The sequence below is a fragment of the Cheilinus undulatus genome, linkage group 4 (assembly GCF_018320785.1).
Source record: "Cheilinus undulatus linkage group 4, ASM1832078v1, whole genome shotgun sequence".
Lineage (NCBI taxonomy): Eukaryota > Metazoa > Chordata > Actinopteri > Labriformes > Labridae > Cheilinus > Cheilinus undulatus.
The window spans coordinates 35,643,836-35,660,610 of NC_054868.1; the positions used below are offsets into that span (position 1 = coordinate 35,643,836).

The following is a 16,775-nucleotide window of genomic DNA, read 5'->3' on the forward strand; positions in this document are numbered from 1 at the left end:
TGCACAGACTGAGAGCCTGTATCATTCCTCTCAGTACTCACAGTTTGTATTCTGTGTCATAGTATTAATAAGCACATTGCCTCTGTATGCCCCAGTGTGCAACTGTATGCCAGCATATGCCAAGGAGTAAAAAAGAATTTGCCATCGATGTAGACTATGCCTTTTGATTTTAGCTAATTAAGCACCAGAGCCCTCACAGTCGACTGCGCTCCATGGAAACCAATGCAAAACAGCTGCCTGACGTCAGCCAGAGGCCTTCAAATGTGCCAACCGACAAAGAAAGAGGACAGGGCTGCTGTATTTAAGGTCACACTGTGCAAAGCTGTGGCCAGCTTTGACTGACAGAGGTTTGCTGACATCTGTGCTGAACATGTGAGCTGTATTAACTCCAGACTGAGGCAGGTAACAATTTTGGCTATGTAGTAATAATGCCAGAAAATCAATCAATATCTTCTGTTAAACCTACTATTAGAGCTGTATTGAGATGCGGTTAAAGTACTCTGACTCTCCCCTGTAGCGTCTAACATTCATTCAATTTTTTAACTGTTAGGTCTTAAGCTTTTTCTTTTATTTGGATAAAATGCACTTGAGGGCTTTGTTTAGATTTTCTCAAAGGATAACAGAAGAAAACAGCCATGCTAAGATAGCATCTAGTCACAATAAGATACAATTTTCTCATCCGAGATTAAACTTGCATGAGAAGTGAGCATACAGTCAACAACTTCACATGCAGACAGATTTTCTTTGAACGTTGATGATCTGAGTTTTCTGTCAAATGCTGTAGTCTAGCCAAAGCGGTTTGACATATTAATAAGGGTTCCTACACACTTTTCAAAATCAAATGTTAGACTTTTCAAGACCTAAACTGGGAAAATGAATACCACTTTCATCATGGTAATGGTCAGAAATAAAAGGCATGATATTTCTTGGTACACCAGACCAGGGCTCAATTTTCTGAATTAATTTCTGTTCATGAAATGTCAAAATTTATGGGGCAAAAGGCCATTTTTTTGTCATAAACGCACAAATTTGAAGATTTCTGGTGCATTTAATGGCTCTATTCCATCTATATGTCATATGGTGATATTTATCACATTTTGCAGGTGTGCTGAGCTGAATCTAAACAGTTTAACTATTGAAAAGCAGAATAATGTTTTTTGTCAGGGAAGGCAACAAGGTAGCCCAGATATTAGAGAACTGGACGAGTATTTCACAACAGTACAGAGTTTATTAAATCACAGCGAGGAAGATGAAATCAGTGAGGGGTCTGGGGTCCTGGGGAAATTTAGAACATTCAACACTGAATTCCCTGAATTATGGAGAATATTTATGCAATAATTTGTGAAAGATTATTAAAATCGCACAAGGTTGACTAGAAATCAAAGATTGGATAAGAACATGTCTTAGTCAAAGTGCCTTCTAAAATTTAAGACCTCTCACTGGTAGAAATCGGCCTTTTAGAGACTTTTTATGGCCTTAAATTTAAAATGAGCAATTTAAGACCATTTAGGACTCTTCAGGGATCTGCAGGAAACCTGATTAATAATGCCAAAGCTTTATCAATTATCATTCAAAGAAAGGTTTTTAGTGGGTTTTAGAATCAGCTGAATTTTTCAGTAATCCATAATCACCAGTTGGAGGACAAATGTTGGAAGCATCAGGATTGAACATTCAAGAACTAATAAAGAACTTATAAAGAAACTCAAATGATTAAGGGCTGAGGCACAAAGTTATTTGTGTATCTTATGCCATGCAGAGACCAGGGCTTTATGGTGGATAAAGAACCAAAATAATCCAAAAAGTACAGTATAACAAAGAGATTTTGAACAGTTTATTGTTTTAACAAAATAAGTGACACAGTTGATGTATTAATCCCTGACAGAGAAATCAATGACATGATACAAAATGTGGCTGCTTTTAAAACAGTAATTTAAGGAATTATTACCAAGACTGTGTGTCACATTTAAGAGATCAAAAAACTTAAAAAAAAACTAGATTATCAATAATTGAAGAAATAAAAGGGAAGACAAATGATCACATAGAAATGGCACAGTAAAGTGTAATGGGTATTTTTCTTGTCAACTGAATGCAGAATTTTTAATTTATGCCCTTTTTTCCAGAAAGAAATTTAAAATCTGACAATACTTCTTTCTAATTAGAGTTAACAGAGTGTACAAGCACAAGAGTGGCTGAGTCGAAACAATCCTTTCTTTCTTCAAAATTAAAACAATGACAAAACCAAATGTAGCAGTAGTTGGGTGTGTGGAGTTGCGGGGAGTTCAGTGTTACCCAAAAGGCACCAGCTAAAACAGGGTGGCTGCACTTATCTGAAATTGCTCCCCAGTGAAAACTGTCACGTTAACTTAAGATTAAATAGGAAATTTGATATGAATGGCACATTTTTGTCTTGGAACCTGATGAATCTACAAGGACATTTTTTTTTTACCTGGCAGATGTATTTGGTCCCCTTCTCAGTCAGATTTTCAGCCAACATGGCTTTGGTTGGGCTAATCTTCACTATTTAATATTGTGATGAATTAATACTGTGATTTTGTTTCAGAGTCATTGAGGTGATTTCTTGTAAACAAAGATGGCTGCGGCAGCGTGTAACACTTTTAAATTGTTGTCACATCAGTCATTGTGTCATTGTGAAGTGGACTGTAGTTCATGTTATGTACAATGAGTAAATTCTGGAGCATGTCTTTAAATCAAATCTCTACGCATCATGTTGAACTAAAAGCCTCATAATTTTGCTGCTGAAACTTGTCAAAAGTTTTACTATTCTTTGAGCTGTTTTACAAATAAATTGTGTTGAGCTTCTTGGTTAGAGCACACTGGAATTAGATCTAAAAAAAAGAGAGGTTCCAAACTCATTCTTATTTTCAGAATGGTTTAATATTAACAGGCTGATACTTTCTTGCTCTTAATGATTTGAAGTTAAAAAAAAATATATAAACTTATATCCTCATCCAATCGCATTAAAGTTGAAATTAAGGGAAATCTGAGAACAAATGAGAAAAATCCACAGCATCAGTACTGTTCAGCCATCATTAATACAGTCAGGGCAGACCAGCCGGTGAAGGGGTGGCTTCCTTGGCCCCTGCCAGTGCCATCATTGTACTGTTCCCAGACATAGCCCGTTTCAATATACTGTCTATACACATTATTGATAATGTTAGTCCTGAGTTCCTCATAAAGAGCAGCTGCCTTCTCTTTGTATGGTCCTTCTGTGTTGCCGTAGTGGTGCAGGGCTCTGACTGCTAAATAGTTGATGTTAATCCATATTGGTCCCCTCCAATAGGGGGGATCATGTTCTGTGTTTCGCTCCATATACATCGGATCTGACTTAGAAAGTGAACGCAGGCCATAGGGTGTCCACAGTTTATTTGAATCTTTCATGGCACGGAATATGTGTTCTAGCTTGGGAGAGTCAGGTGTAAGGATGTGCAGTAAGAAAGGGAACAAGCTAACGTAACCCAAAGCATTAACAAACTGCACCTTAGGAACCCGATGGACGGAACGCACGAGTCGAGCAACAGGGAACTGATGGCGAGGTTGTCCAGGTGGAACGTACACCTTCTCTCGCTGCAGGGACACATTCGGGGTGTGGTTGCCAAAGTCACAGAAAGCTCGGAGATGTTCTGACCAGTGGAGCTCGTTCAATAGGTTGTTGTCACTGAGCACTTGGTGGGAGAGCTCGTAGTCTTGGTAGGGTTCGCTTAAGAGCCGAGCTATACTTGCCATGATGCCTGAAGACAGAGCCATCCAGCAGTGTAGATCCACATGACGCTCATCCCCTGATGGATGAGAGGCCCGGGGGTAGTCATCCAGCCCAGAAGTCAAGGTTTTAGGATTGAGGAAAAGATTGGTGTCCTTGTCCCGTCCACGCCAGCGGTAAGAGTTTGGTTTGGGTCCTGTCTGCGTGGTGTTGTACCATTCAAACCAAGTTTTCAATTTAGGGAAGAGTCTTCTGAGGAAAGGCAAGGTTGCTTGAGATGCTGCCTCATCTGGATTTGAAGAGAGCTGCTCAATAAGCTCCTGAAGAGACAAAAAAAGAGTAGGTGGGTTGGCATTCTCGTTACGCTGAACCACAAACTCAGCTGGGACTTTACTGCGAGCCTCGTCTCCCAGGATCTGCTCTCTGGGGATCCAGCCCTCCATATTCATCAGGTCTATCCAGTGAGCAATCACCTCCCTGGTCACATGGGGATCCCACTTACTGAGCAGCAGCTGGTGAAACCCCTCGTCCCAAAGGAAGCCTCTGGGAAAGAAGGAGCGGGATGGTACTGCAGTGAATAAAGCACCCTCAGGGTACAGGAGAGGATATTCATTGTAGATGGACTGAACTACCGACTGGCCGTAGAAGTAGCCCATTCCTCCCAGCATGTTGCTGAGTGATGCCTTGGCAAACTTAATTTGTGACTTGCTATAACCTTTGCTTTCAAGCCCAAAGGTCTTCTCAAACTTTGTGTCAAACTCAGTTTTCCTCTTCTCAAGTTCCTGTGTCATGGCAGAGCCCACAAGTTGGTTCGGACGGTGGTGGAAGCTCCCAGACTCAAACAGGACTTCGATCTGAAACGGTGTCTGGACAGTCACCTGATGGACTACAAAGTCGCTCTCTTTCCTCGTGTCTGCAGGTCTCTGTTGATTTTGGTGGTGGGGGGGCTTGTAGGTGTCTACAGCTATGTAATGCCTCTTCTCACCAGAAGGGGGGCTGTAGACAAACCTGCGGTTCAGACTGTGCTTGACAATGTCGGTCAGCTTCTCCAGGCCAGGAGAGACGGTTTGAAGATAGTTGTAACTGAAAAGAAAGGGAACGTCACAGTCAGAGTTCAACAACCTTAAAATAAAAGTAGTGAAAAAAGCTTTTAAAGTAGTCAGTCATCCACTGACACAAGTGATCTCAGCTGCACTAGCTATGTTTGAGAGGCCTAAGCACATTGTGTCATCGCCTGAAGGCATGATGCAAGCTTTGCTGTCTCATACTGTGAAGGTGACTCAGAGGTTAGGCCATTGGTCAAAATAAAATAAATTTTAAGCTCCCACTTTATAATCCATGTTCCTAAAATATATTCCAAACCATTCTTATCATTTCTATCTTTGCATACTGTACCTTTTTACTTTGATATGCTGGTCTTCTCTGGCCCTTGTGTACGTGTTAAATATTGGTGCTCCCTGTAAGAGTCCTGATCCACTTAATTAAAAAAATACTGTGATGATGAGGTGGATGAAGACTACCTGATTAAAATGACAGTTCAGTGGCCAGTGACCATAGCCCTTAGATTCAGGCCTGGTATTATAATTTCTTTTCAACACAAAATAAATGTCAAGAATTTTACTATAATCTAAAACAAAATGTCCCATAATCTTGAAATTAAGGGAATATAATTCTAGTGGCCTTGTCTATAGGGAATTCATGAAACAAAGGCTGAAATTTCTCCTTTTGCTGCCATCTAGCGGTAGGATTTTCTCCTACTAGTAATGTATGGTCACACTACAGTACAACATGACATGTGACTGAGTATCTTCCACTGTTCACTCATCTGATAGTAGGAATTAAGAGAGTTGCAACAGACTCCAATATCTGAAAGGATCATTCAGACAAGCCATTTCCTCAATAAGAATGGTGTGATTCCTCACACATTTTTAAAATATCGACATGACTGATGATTAATGCATGGGTGTATATAAATGAATGCAGTTTGAGTAGATGCTTAATTGCTTGAATAAGATAGCATCTTCTCAATATCCTACCAAGGTTTATGTGTTGGCCTGATTAAACTAAGCACTATACGGTGTAATCCCTCCAGTTTACTTCTGAATGATAACTGTATTTTCACGGCTGCAAACCTCACCATTCACCTCTGTACTCCTGCATTTCTTACCTGGCATATTTAGCACTGGATTCCCCAGTAACCGGCTTTCGGAAGGTAATCTTAAAGTTTCCAAGCTCTTCTGAGAAACCAGTAATAGATGCAAGGCGGTTTCTCTCCTCAACATGAGCTTCCAGTGAGCCCTGTGTGTCTGCTGCTGCGTAAAACATCAGGGAGAGGACTGGTGCCTGAGGGGCAGAGCTCTGGAAGGTAGTCACAAAACACACTTAGGCTTTTAATTCACCTTGACTGAAATTTCCTGGTTAATTTTGTTACCATGCAATACATATTTCACACAGATACCAGAATGAACATTCAGTGCTCACATGCTGTTTGGCGGTAATCCTCCAGGTCCAGTCTCCTCCATGATCCCCTCCCATCTTCTTGACAAACTCTGTGGTAAGTGTGAAATCATTGTCTCTGATTTCCTGGATGCCAAAGGTTATCCCATCATGCATCAGCCAGCCATAGCCTTGCAAACGATCCCCTTGCTCACAAGTGTGCCTGAGGTTTACATCCATATCAGAGAACTGACGCATCCACATCATGCCTGGGGAGAATAAACCATGACAGTAAGAACCTTTTTTTTGTACAGCATAAAAGATTAGAAAAGCACATAGTTGTTACCCCCAGAACTCAGTGGCTACATGCAGCATTTTACCAGTCATCTGAGTTATGAGCACAGCAGTACTTAATTATCTGTCTTAACTCAATACTTCAAAACATGGTGCAGTTTGTGCTTTCAGCTAATTAACTATATTGGTCATCCAAATTGGCTGACAGGGTAAACAGTGCTAGGAACTGAGGCCAAAATTACTTGAATTTGACAAGTGTCTGGGCTTTTTTCCCAACCTGTCCCTGATGTAGTGCAATTAAACAGTGAAGATTTGATTATAACAGCAGAGCAAATATTTTGTCAAAGCAAAGCAAAGGATTAAATATTGACAAAAAACCATCCTTCCCATAACAGGGTTTTTTTTTAAATTTGAGATTTCAGTGAGATTTTTACAATAAAAGACTATCAAACAAACACAAATCAGCCTGCATGGTCATTATTTGTAACTGACCCTTTGTTGGCTCTCAGATTAGTCTGTTGACCTGTCAAATGGAGAGCCCCCTCTAAAAGCCAGCATTGCTGGCTTACTTTTGCCCTGCCCAGCCATTTAATGCACTGCATGACATTATGACCTTAAATTTGTTACTGCAACATGATTAAAAGGTGTGATTACATTGTAATCCTGGAGTATTTGCAAATACCATTTCCTAAATGAAAGGTTAATTTTTAGAAATGCATTCTTTGGATTTGACTCTGTGTACAACCACACCTGTTATTGGACCTTGGCTAAGCTCCTCCCTAAAACAGCCTCTGTCTAATCCTACGTGAGCAACCGTAACCATGCACGGGAGGCTTGTCAGGCTTTTAGCTGAAGCTAGTATGCTGAAGCAGTGAGTGTACAGGACCTGCCAATCTGACAGCCAATATTCCAAGAGTTTGGAGTGGGGTGTTGAATTTTTTGCTTTTCAAAAGCCGAAAAACCAGGAAGAGAGATGTCGAATATGGATTAAACAGTTTAGAGGACTGTCTAAACAGTTCCAGTTTAAATAAAACATTATGAAAAGTGTGATCAGCTATTCCTAACATATAGAGTCAGTTGTACCATACACACTTAGCTACACATTAGCTCTCTTTAACCCATTAACCACTTCCATATAAAAGCCAAATAACATCCTCCACAGAAAACGCCAACGAACCATTACAACAAAAAGCTAACCAGCAGTCAGATAATGTACATACTGCGTTAAAACTCATCATTTCAAATGAAGCTGGAGTCTTAACATCCAAGCTGATGAACTCAACTGCAGCCACTGTTCACTGGTGATTAATTCTGGTCTTTATTATAAAAGTAGTTAAAGAGCATGCACATCCAAAGGGTTAAGCACTGGGTGCTGAACCAAGAAAAGTTAAAGACAAAACAGAAAATTCTAATCTGCACATCATGAGCTGCTCCGAAGCTTGTTTAATGGAGATTATCCCCACATATGTGACGTTTCGGGTCCTAACCCTTCATTATGTCTGATGAAGGGCACACATTTGTGGTGTTTCTGGCCCTAGCCGTGAAAATCTTCATTAAACAAGCTTAGGAGCAGCTTCTGGTGTGTGGACTTGATTTTTCTGTTTTGCCTTTATTATAAAAGGGATTCAATAGATGGTACTGTCTTGAACTGCCCTCTTTGTAAAGTGTCTTGAGATAACATCAGTTATAAATTGCCACTATACAAACAAAGAATGACTGATGGTAAAAATTTAAAATCCAACCATTGTGGTTTAATTTGGAGTGTGGAAGAGAGAGAAAAAGTCCACTGAAGAGATACTTTGGTGTTGTCTTCTAGTTCAGTGGTTTTAAACTGGTCAAGAGTCAGGACCCACCACCACCTCCTCATTGACCAATTGCGACCCAGATTTCTGACAACATTCAATCATAACCAAGTGTTTTTGATGAAAAATGCTGCAGTTTGGGCCCTAAATGGAAAAAAAACATGAATGAACAAAGAAAATGGACAAGGCAAACATTTTATTTTTCTCATTTTTCCTCAGACAGCATAGAAATTTGGTCATTTCTTTAGAACTTTCCTAGTAAAATTTTATATTGGGGGAAAGAATATAAATAAGTTGAAACCTTGAGAAAAAATCTATATCAGTGGAAAACCTAATAAAAATGTAAGGATGTACTGTCCACACACTTCAAGACTTTTTGCCACATTTTTTTCTTGGCACCCAATGGTGACCCACTGGAAAGAGCTTTGCGACCCACTTTTGGGTCCCAACCCACCGGTTGAGAACCACTGCTCTAGTTGATTTGTCTTCTTGCAGCTGAAGTTAGGTTCAGGGCTGCTGCTCTGTGTTTGTGTTGCTTAACTACCTGCAGTTTTCCAAGTAAACACACTACTCTGGCAACAAAAGTGCAAGAATGAAGCTTTCACAAGATACTTTTGATACTGTCAAACCCATTTTCTAGAAATTTGATGTTATTTCTTCTTTCAGACTACTCTCTGCTTAAACAGTGGTAAACTCCATATTCAATATGGCAGGTGCAAAAGTTTGACAGGCCTAGCAACAGTAACTAAGTGGGGGCAGGGCCTAGCGAAGGTTCAACTAAACTAATCAATCCCAAAGAATGCACTGATTGAGAAAATTAGGGCTGATGCCAACACTGATGTTACTTCTTTTCTTTTCTTTTTTTTTCTTTTTGGTGTAACATGCCAACTATTCCAACATTTTCTATCAGTGTTTGCCCAAAAGGTTACCATTTCAGCCAAATAAAAAGCTCTTCTTTGAATCAGTAGTTAGGTTAACTTCGTGGCAGCATTGACTTAATTGGACAAAATAGCTTTAGGCAATGCCAATGTTAAACATATGAATTGGTGCATCCCTGAACACTGCTGTCAGGCCAAAACCTTCTATCTTCAAAATTCCCACTTTTCAGGGAATGAAAAATGCTGCATTTTTCAATTAATTTTAACACTGAATCAGTGATATGATATTTTTGACACTCTATGTCTAAATTTGTATCTAATCTATATCTAAAATTTGTAAAAACCCACTGACAGATGTAAAGGGGGGCAATGCTGATTTATAGATTTAAATCAGGAAAAATGGAGAGGTGAGGTTTTGGCCAGATGCCAGTTATATGCTCAAAGGAGACAGGAAACATTTTTAACATGGATCATATTTGATGATCAGGTAATGATAAGTAGCTTTAACGTTACTTAATAGCCAACACACTAACGTTATATTAATGGCACTGTTCATCTAATGTACTGTTGGCTATTCTGTAACGTCAGCCCACTAGTGTTAACATCAACTTACATCTTACATTAAGGCTGACTAGGAAGGCAGATCAGAATTTGTATCTTGTCTATCTCTTTTTGCACTTTGTTGATGTGCCATGGGAGGACAGGTAGCATTAGCCAGCATCACTTGCATCAGACACTGGTCAAATTTAACAAGATTTTGAAGATTTCCAGTAATCTGCATGCAGCCTATTATTATATTTCATTGAGACCTTGTTCTCAAAGCAAATAAATATAAAATATTCGGTGAAATTGCAGGGTTGTTTCAATTCTGGTGGCATTAGCTTTGATCTAACCTAGTAAGAGTAACCAAGGAGGACAATGGGACTTAAAAAAGGGTCAATTGTATCAGCACCATACACATGTTGAGATTCTTTTGTTTTTGTTTGTTATAAAGTGACATCTTCTCATGTAGCTTCCAGACTGGAATAAAGCTTTTATTCTCTAGTAAAAAATGAGCCCATCTTACCTCACAAACAAAGCTTATTAATTCAGAAAAAGGAGGCATCATATCATATAATGTTAAGCAAATTTTTCAACCACATTTATGTGTGCATGTGCTGCACAATATCTAAATGAAGTTACCATGCTTTGTTCTATAGCTGTTTTGCCACAAATTCACTTAGCTGGACAAATATGTGTCCACCTACCTGTAACAACTGATCTGGGACTCCTGGTTTTCATCCCAAAATAAACCTGGGGCCTGTATGAGCCCCAGAACCGCTCAGGGGAAACTTTGGCACTGCTGCTATTTGCATCCAGGACAGGAGGTGAGGGATGCAGTGTCACCACCCGTTTGGCCAGGCTGGACCGCATGTAGAGGGCGTAAAAGAACCAGATCAGGCTGAATATGCAGAGGCCGATGGAGATGTTGATGAAGATTTTTCCGATATCAACTTTCTTCTTCCTCTCTTTGCGGTAAAATGCAGAAGGCTTCTCATCTTTCCTAGGAGGGGGGGCAGCTTCACCAGTCACCACCCTCTTCCTCTGCCTGCCCATCCTGCCCTTCTGAAGCTGGAGACACAAGTGGAAGGAACATATTTTAATTTTGTACTAATTTCATTATGAAAGTTGCAGAGTCAAGTGTTTTTCATGCACTTATGTAGCAATTCTTTAATAAATTAGAACCTTTTTGTGCAGGACTCTGATTAAAAAGAAATTATACTTAAATACAACAACACAGATCATTAATTTGTAGGTCATATGATAATAATCTAAACCAGTGTGTATTCTATTTTTCAATTTGGAAACTGTAAAGCTTTATAATCAGACTCCATTTTATGACTGTTGTTGACTCCTGTTTTTAATCACACACAATTCAAAACTCTGGCAAGATCCCAATTTATATACTGGTAAATGTTCAGTTTCTGTTTTTTGCTTGATCTACCCTCATTAGGAGTAGGGCCCAGTGATCAATTAAATTTTAAAGATATAAAGATATATTTTAAAATGAGATATAACAATGCCCTTCTATTCAGTTTAGGTTATGTTGATTTTGAACTGAAAGTCAGAAAAATAGTTGCTAAAATAGTTGCTCTCTAAAAAAAGTGATTACACTAAGTACAACAGTGATATGCCTAATGACCACAAGATAATCAGATTAAAATTTTTAGTCTGGAATGTACAATAACCATTCAATTTTATCTTTTTATTTAGGACAATTTATATTACCAGTAAAATCAAATGATACTGATACCTATTTATTTCAAGGTAGCAAAAATAGATGCCACCCAATATCGTGTAATCTACTGATTTTAACTATCAAAAACAGATGACAAATTTCTGCACAGTGCACACTGTCTGAATTGCACAATAAGTGAGCAACATGGGGGGAAAAGGGCTGAACCAGCAAAGAGGTAGTGTTTTCCCCCCTCTTTTCCAGTACCTGCTGATTTTCCCAATGCTGCCAACTTTTTGTACAATTTAGACAGTGTCCTCTCTCCCTCTCTTCAGTAATATAATATTCTGTACTGTGCAGAACTCTTAAGCATATTTGGGCAAAAAAAATGAGGCTGAAATAAGACATAGATGTGGCAAGTAAGCTGCCTCAGGGCACCATTGGGTGGGGAGGAGGACTGACACAAACCCGGTTGTGCTCTGGATGTCCTTGCATATTACCAGGGCATTGGAAAATAATCTGTTGAAAAAATGAAGTCAGCACCTTAAGGGTAAAGTTAGGGTGGATGTGGTGAGTAAGCATGACATAGGGTACTGTCTAGGCTGGTAAACAGGGTTGCTGAGAGCCACTGGTCGCGCTGTGGATGGGCCCAAAAACCACTGGTGGTCTATGGGCTTATTACAAGATGTGAAAAGGCCCAGACAAATGAGATGTCATTGAGTTTGACCTTGGTTGCTGAGCGAAACACACGTGCTACAACATGTGTGAAGCTTCACTCTGGCGACCCCACTAGTCCCAGATTGTGGCACATAGGCCGCTGTGATAAGCTTTAATTTCATGTTAGTTCTTGCAACCCTGTAAACAAACTGTAACTTTTTTTCCTTACATATTGCTCATGTGTAACTAGAGGTGTAAGAAAATATCAATACACTGATACATCGCAATATTTCGCGGCGCAATACTGTATCAATATTTTTTTAATAATAATTTACTTTGTTGGTGCGGTAGTTTGTGGTGTAATTTCACCTCCTGACCACTAATTGGTGGCAGGCACCGCCAGCTGGCAGCAAGCAGTTGACTCTTCCCTCTTCTCCTCTGCTTAGACAACAAGATCATGTGAGACTTCCGGTCTGAGCAAGCCAGTTGCTCACTCCTACACAGCAGTGCAGCTTTTGCTGCATTCATAGCGGATATGAGGACTTATTTTGGCTTCCAAAACAATAAAGACAGTACAAACTTACACAGGAGTCAAGTCATTTGTAAGAGATGCCACGCCAGAGTAAAGTACTCAGACAACACCACGGACCTGACAACATAGCGACAGCTTAGCAGCTAACAGCTGAAAGAAGCCTGCTGAACCTACCGCTGATTTTTACTCATGCAACCATAAATACAGTCAACACATTATTTTATTTTTAAGGACCTGCGCCGTGTAGTGAACGTTAGTAACGACGGCTTCCATAACACGATCAAAACACTGGCCCGTCACGTCATGTCCTCCTCACGACACAGTCCCTTAGCTGGACATGAGGATCAGCTTGTGTCCCATAGTCTCCCTCCACAAGCACCTTGTCGTTACGTAGACATACAAGCTGATATACTGTGAAATATAAAAGATTTGAGTACATTTACTCTGTATTGGTTTATTTTTCCAATTTTCTCATAAAAATCCTGAAAGCATTTTAATTCACTACAACAAACATGACAGAGGTGTCAATGAGCATCTCTGTCATGTACTGACTTATTTATTATTGTCTCTGTTTGCTGTTTGTGATTGTTTGTGATTGTATGTATGGTCTGGGTAGACTGCAAACACTGAATTGCCCTTTGGGATAAACAGAGTTGTCTGAATCTGAATCTGAAATGGGAAAAATCCTCATCTTCAGATTGCATGCAGCACCATATATTTCATAATACACTATAAATTAGGGGTGTAACGGTACAGAAAATTTTCGGTTTGGTACATACCTCGGTTTTGAATTCACGGTTCAGTACATTTTCGGTACCGTAATTGAGGTGAATATTTTTTTAATTAAATTGTATTAAAATAAATAGGCTGAATAAATTCCCTTTAAATGATTAATAAAACAGCACATCCTTCCAAAGTTTCTTTAATGATTGAAAATATTACTAGGTTTTTTAAATTGATATATTGACGTATTTATACCCATTCTTTAAACACTAAAATTTCCCAGCCAACTTGAACGCATCATCATATTACCATGCGTTAGCTTGTTAAATGCAAATTAGCGTCTATCCATGTATCCCAGCTTTTGCCACACACGATGTATAAAATGACTATATCGCAAATATCGGAGTATAAATTATGTCAAAGTTTTGAGCCGCCAGCATGCATTTCTTGTTGGAGTATCGCTTCTCCCTTTGTCCCTGAACGCATCTCTTACAGCAGAGAGCCCTCCCTCTCCCCTGCCCATCCAGAAAACTCCTGCACATGTGCGTTTTTGTATCAGCGGCGAGAGAAGCATGGGAGAGAAAGGTAAACAGAGCTGCGTGGCGAGTTAGCAGCTAGTTAGCTACCTTTTGAGACGGACAACGAGAAAGCGCTGGATCTGCAGCGTTAAGCAGTCATCAACTTGGAAAGGGAGGAGGTCTAACTCACGCGGTATTCATTAAAATACGCCACAAGATGACTCCAAGATAACGGAGGCAGTAACACAACACGCCGCTAAAGACATGAGCCTAGTGTTGTGGAAAAGCCAGGATTTAAAAAATCTCATAGACACTTAACCCAGAATACGAGATTTGCCCGGGCAAATCATTTTGCTGAAAACTCCCTGCCAGAGTCGTACATGTCAGAGAGAAGATGGCCCAGCAGCGGACAAATGTGATCCACATCTCCACAACAACAGACACTTATCTCAGCCTTACAGTTCAAAACACCAACGAGTTGTTAAAATGTTTCCGCCTCCAGACAAGCCCCCAATGATCACACAGGAGAGTTTCTTGAATAAGATCTAAAGACGCTCTCGTGTTATGAACTTGTCAGAAACTGATCCAGCATTCATCAGCACAGATAACGGACTAATATAATCACAGCTGTGTGCCTGAATGGAGGACTAGACTGCAGGGTTTTGGCCTCTGGCTGCATGCAGGATTGGTGAGTTTTGTGTGTGTTTGCTTCACCCTTAATGGGGAAAATAATCATTTTATAATCATCAATAGTAAACATAACACTGAAAACATTTCAGGACTTTCCATACACTGTAAAAGACCGAGTATTTCATGATTTATGTATTTTTGATTTATTAGTAAAAGATTGAGTAAAGTCCATTTCAAAATAAAATTGCTAAAATTGACTTTATATTGATTTTTACTTTCTGCATACAATTTTATTAAAAAAACAATAGAACAGTCTATTTTTATCACCAAACTAGTGTCATTTGGGGCTGAATTAAATACAGCTGCTGAGAGGCCATTTGAAAATATCGTGATATAGTAAAAATATATCGGGCTATCAATTTTAGGCCATATCGCCCAGCCCTAATATAGCCCTGCTCATGGTATCGCAATATATCGCAATATATTGATATCGGCACCCCTGTATCGGGATACGTATCGTATCGCCAGCTTCTTGCCAACACACACCCCTATGGATAACTGATTTTCTCAAACTCAAGGAAAACATCCTCTCAAACAAAGAAAAACTGCTCAGTTTTAATAATCACATTCACCCTGTATCTTTTAATTAGAAATTGAAATTCTTTTTTTTTTTTTTTGGTCTGCTTGCCAGCATTTTTATCTGACAATGATTCGGTGGCAGAGATGACAAAAAAAATAGTCAAACAGCAATACAGAAATAATCAATGTTCTTCTGATGGTCGTTTACTCGCATAGATTATGGCGAGACATTAGCACTACTTTCAGTCTGTTTCTTAAGCAGATAAAAACTTTCAGTGTGAGTGTTCATGTAAATAACCTGCCATAGTGCACTTTTAAAGACAAGCTTACAGCTCATGCTATAATCTGGTAAGGGAAATTCACTTCAATTTTGTTACATTTGTTGATAAAAAAAGAAACCTGATTGAGTAGTTCATTTTTCATTAGAAAAAGAAAATTAAAACTGTAAACCAAGTTTGGTGTGGAAAAATAGGAGATTTAATTTTTGACCATATTTCCCAGCCCTACCTCAACGTATACCTATGCTTCAATGCAATTTTTGACAGAGTCTTGGGTGTCTAGGACGTTTAGTTTATTGGTCTTACTATCAGGCTGGTTTTAATATTGTTTGAATTTTAACTAGAGGCATATCAAAGTTTCTGATTACGGTTTTGTGACAAGCATCTGTAATTGCCATAAAGAAAAAAGATAAAGATCTATGGATCTATATCGTGTGTTGTCATTTAGCTGAAGGATTTCGACGTATTATTATTGTATTTTTTTGTCCGGAACACCCAGCTTAATTCAGAGGGAGACCTAATAACAAGAACATGCAAACATGGACTATAGGCCTATCCAGCAGATGCAGCACGAAACTGAAAAAAAATCTAATTTGTCTGAAAAGGATCTCAACATAATAGTTTTCGTGGAGATCCTGTGCTGGTGCACTGACAGGAAATATTAAGAGTTTAAGCGAGTACTGTGCGAAGAAACGCACAAGTAAGTACAGCCTTTTCTTTAACCCAAGCTGCTAATATTACGGTTACTAGTAACAGAACAGAATTGTGTAAGTTACAGTAGCAAACGGCCCACATCAGAGCTCCCATGAGCCCCGAATGAGTCTCCTGTAACGTCCACGAAGTTTACGTGAGGCTAAAAAAAGCAGTCTGGTTGGACTGACATTATTTAGAGGGGTGCATGGCGGCAGAAATGGCGAAACTACCCCTACCATTTAAATAAATAAACCCCCAAAACACGCAATGTACTAGATTCAAGCAGCGAAGAGACACCTGTTATTACCAGGAAACCTTCAGTTGGTGACTCGCCTTTACGCCCCGGTAATGCAACGTTGCCTACAGGCTGCACGCTACTCGCTTGTGTTATCGTAGTGCTAACGTTGGTTTTAACGTAACCGACCAGTTGTCACCATGTAATATGGCTTAGTTAGGTCAGCGGGTAATAAAATGCGGGGTCAGAGTCGAATTTTAGCTCAAAGTTCATTCAGTAAATGGGAACCAACCTGTCAAAATAGAATAGTCTCAGCTGCTCATTATCCGTTGCTAGCTTAGTAGCCACTTCCTTGTTACGACTCGGTTTCAACTGACGTGCAGTCTGCTCCACGCGGAAGGTCTCTGACGTCATCAACTATCCTCCTGCTTGTCTAGCTAAAGAAATAAAAAATATATTAAAATACACTGTTGCGTTCAAAACAAAAAAGCCTTCCTTTTTGTGCATTTACATCTATGAAAGGTCTTCTCTTTTGATTAATAATGGACAAATATAAATACAGGTGCATCTAAATATAACAGAATATT

At 39.4% G+C, this 16,775-nt stretch overlaps 1 protein-coding gene across 1 annotated transcript; it reads right to left on the reverse strand.

Moving 5' to 3' along the window:
• Positions 1–1,862: 1,862 nt before the first annotated feature.
• mogs (mannosyl-oligosaccharide glucosidase) lies at positions 1,863–16,565 on the reverse strand. Its single transcript, XM_041786145.1, has 5 exons — positions 16,481–16,565; positions 10,376–10,739; positions 6,200–6,423; positions 5,886–6,076; positions 1,863–4,801 (listed from the first exon to the last, which is right to left on the reverse strand). The coding sequence occupies exons 2-5, from the start codon at positions 10,722–10,724 to the stop codon at positions 3,031–3,033; spliced, it is 2,535 nt and encodes an 844-aa protein (XP_041642079.1). The 5' UTR covers positions 10,725–10,739; positions 16,481–16,565; the 3' UTR covers positions 1,863–3,030.
• Positions 16,566–16,775: the final 210 nt, after the last annotated feature.

What these genes read in the sequence shown, in the direction of transcription:
- mogs (XM_041786145.1), bottom strand. Translation starts at nt 10,724, where the DNA reads ATGGGCAGGCAGAGGAAGAGGGTGGTGACTGGTGAAGCTGCCCCCCCT. An exon ending in TCCCAGATCAGTTGTTACAG is followed by an intron (nt 6,424 to 10,375) that starts GTAGGTGGACAC and finishes TATTCTCCCCAG; the next exon opens with GCATGATGTGGATGCGTCAG. An exon ending in GGATTACCGCCAAACAGCAT is followed by an intron (nt 6,077 to 6,199) that starts GTGAGCACTGAA and finishes ACTACCTTCCAG; the next exon opens with AGCTCTGCCCCTCAGGCACC.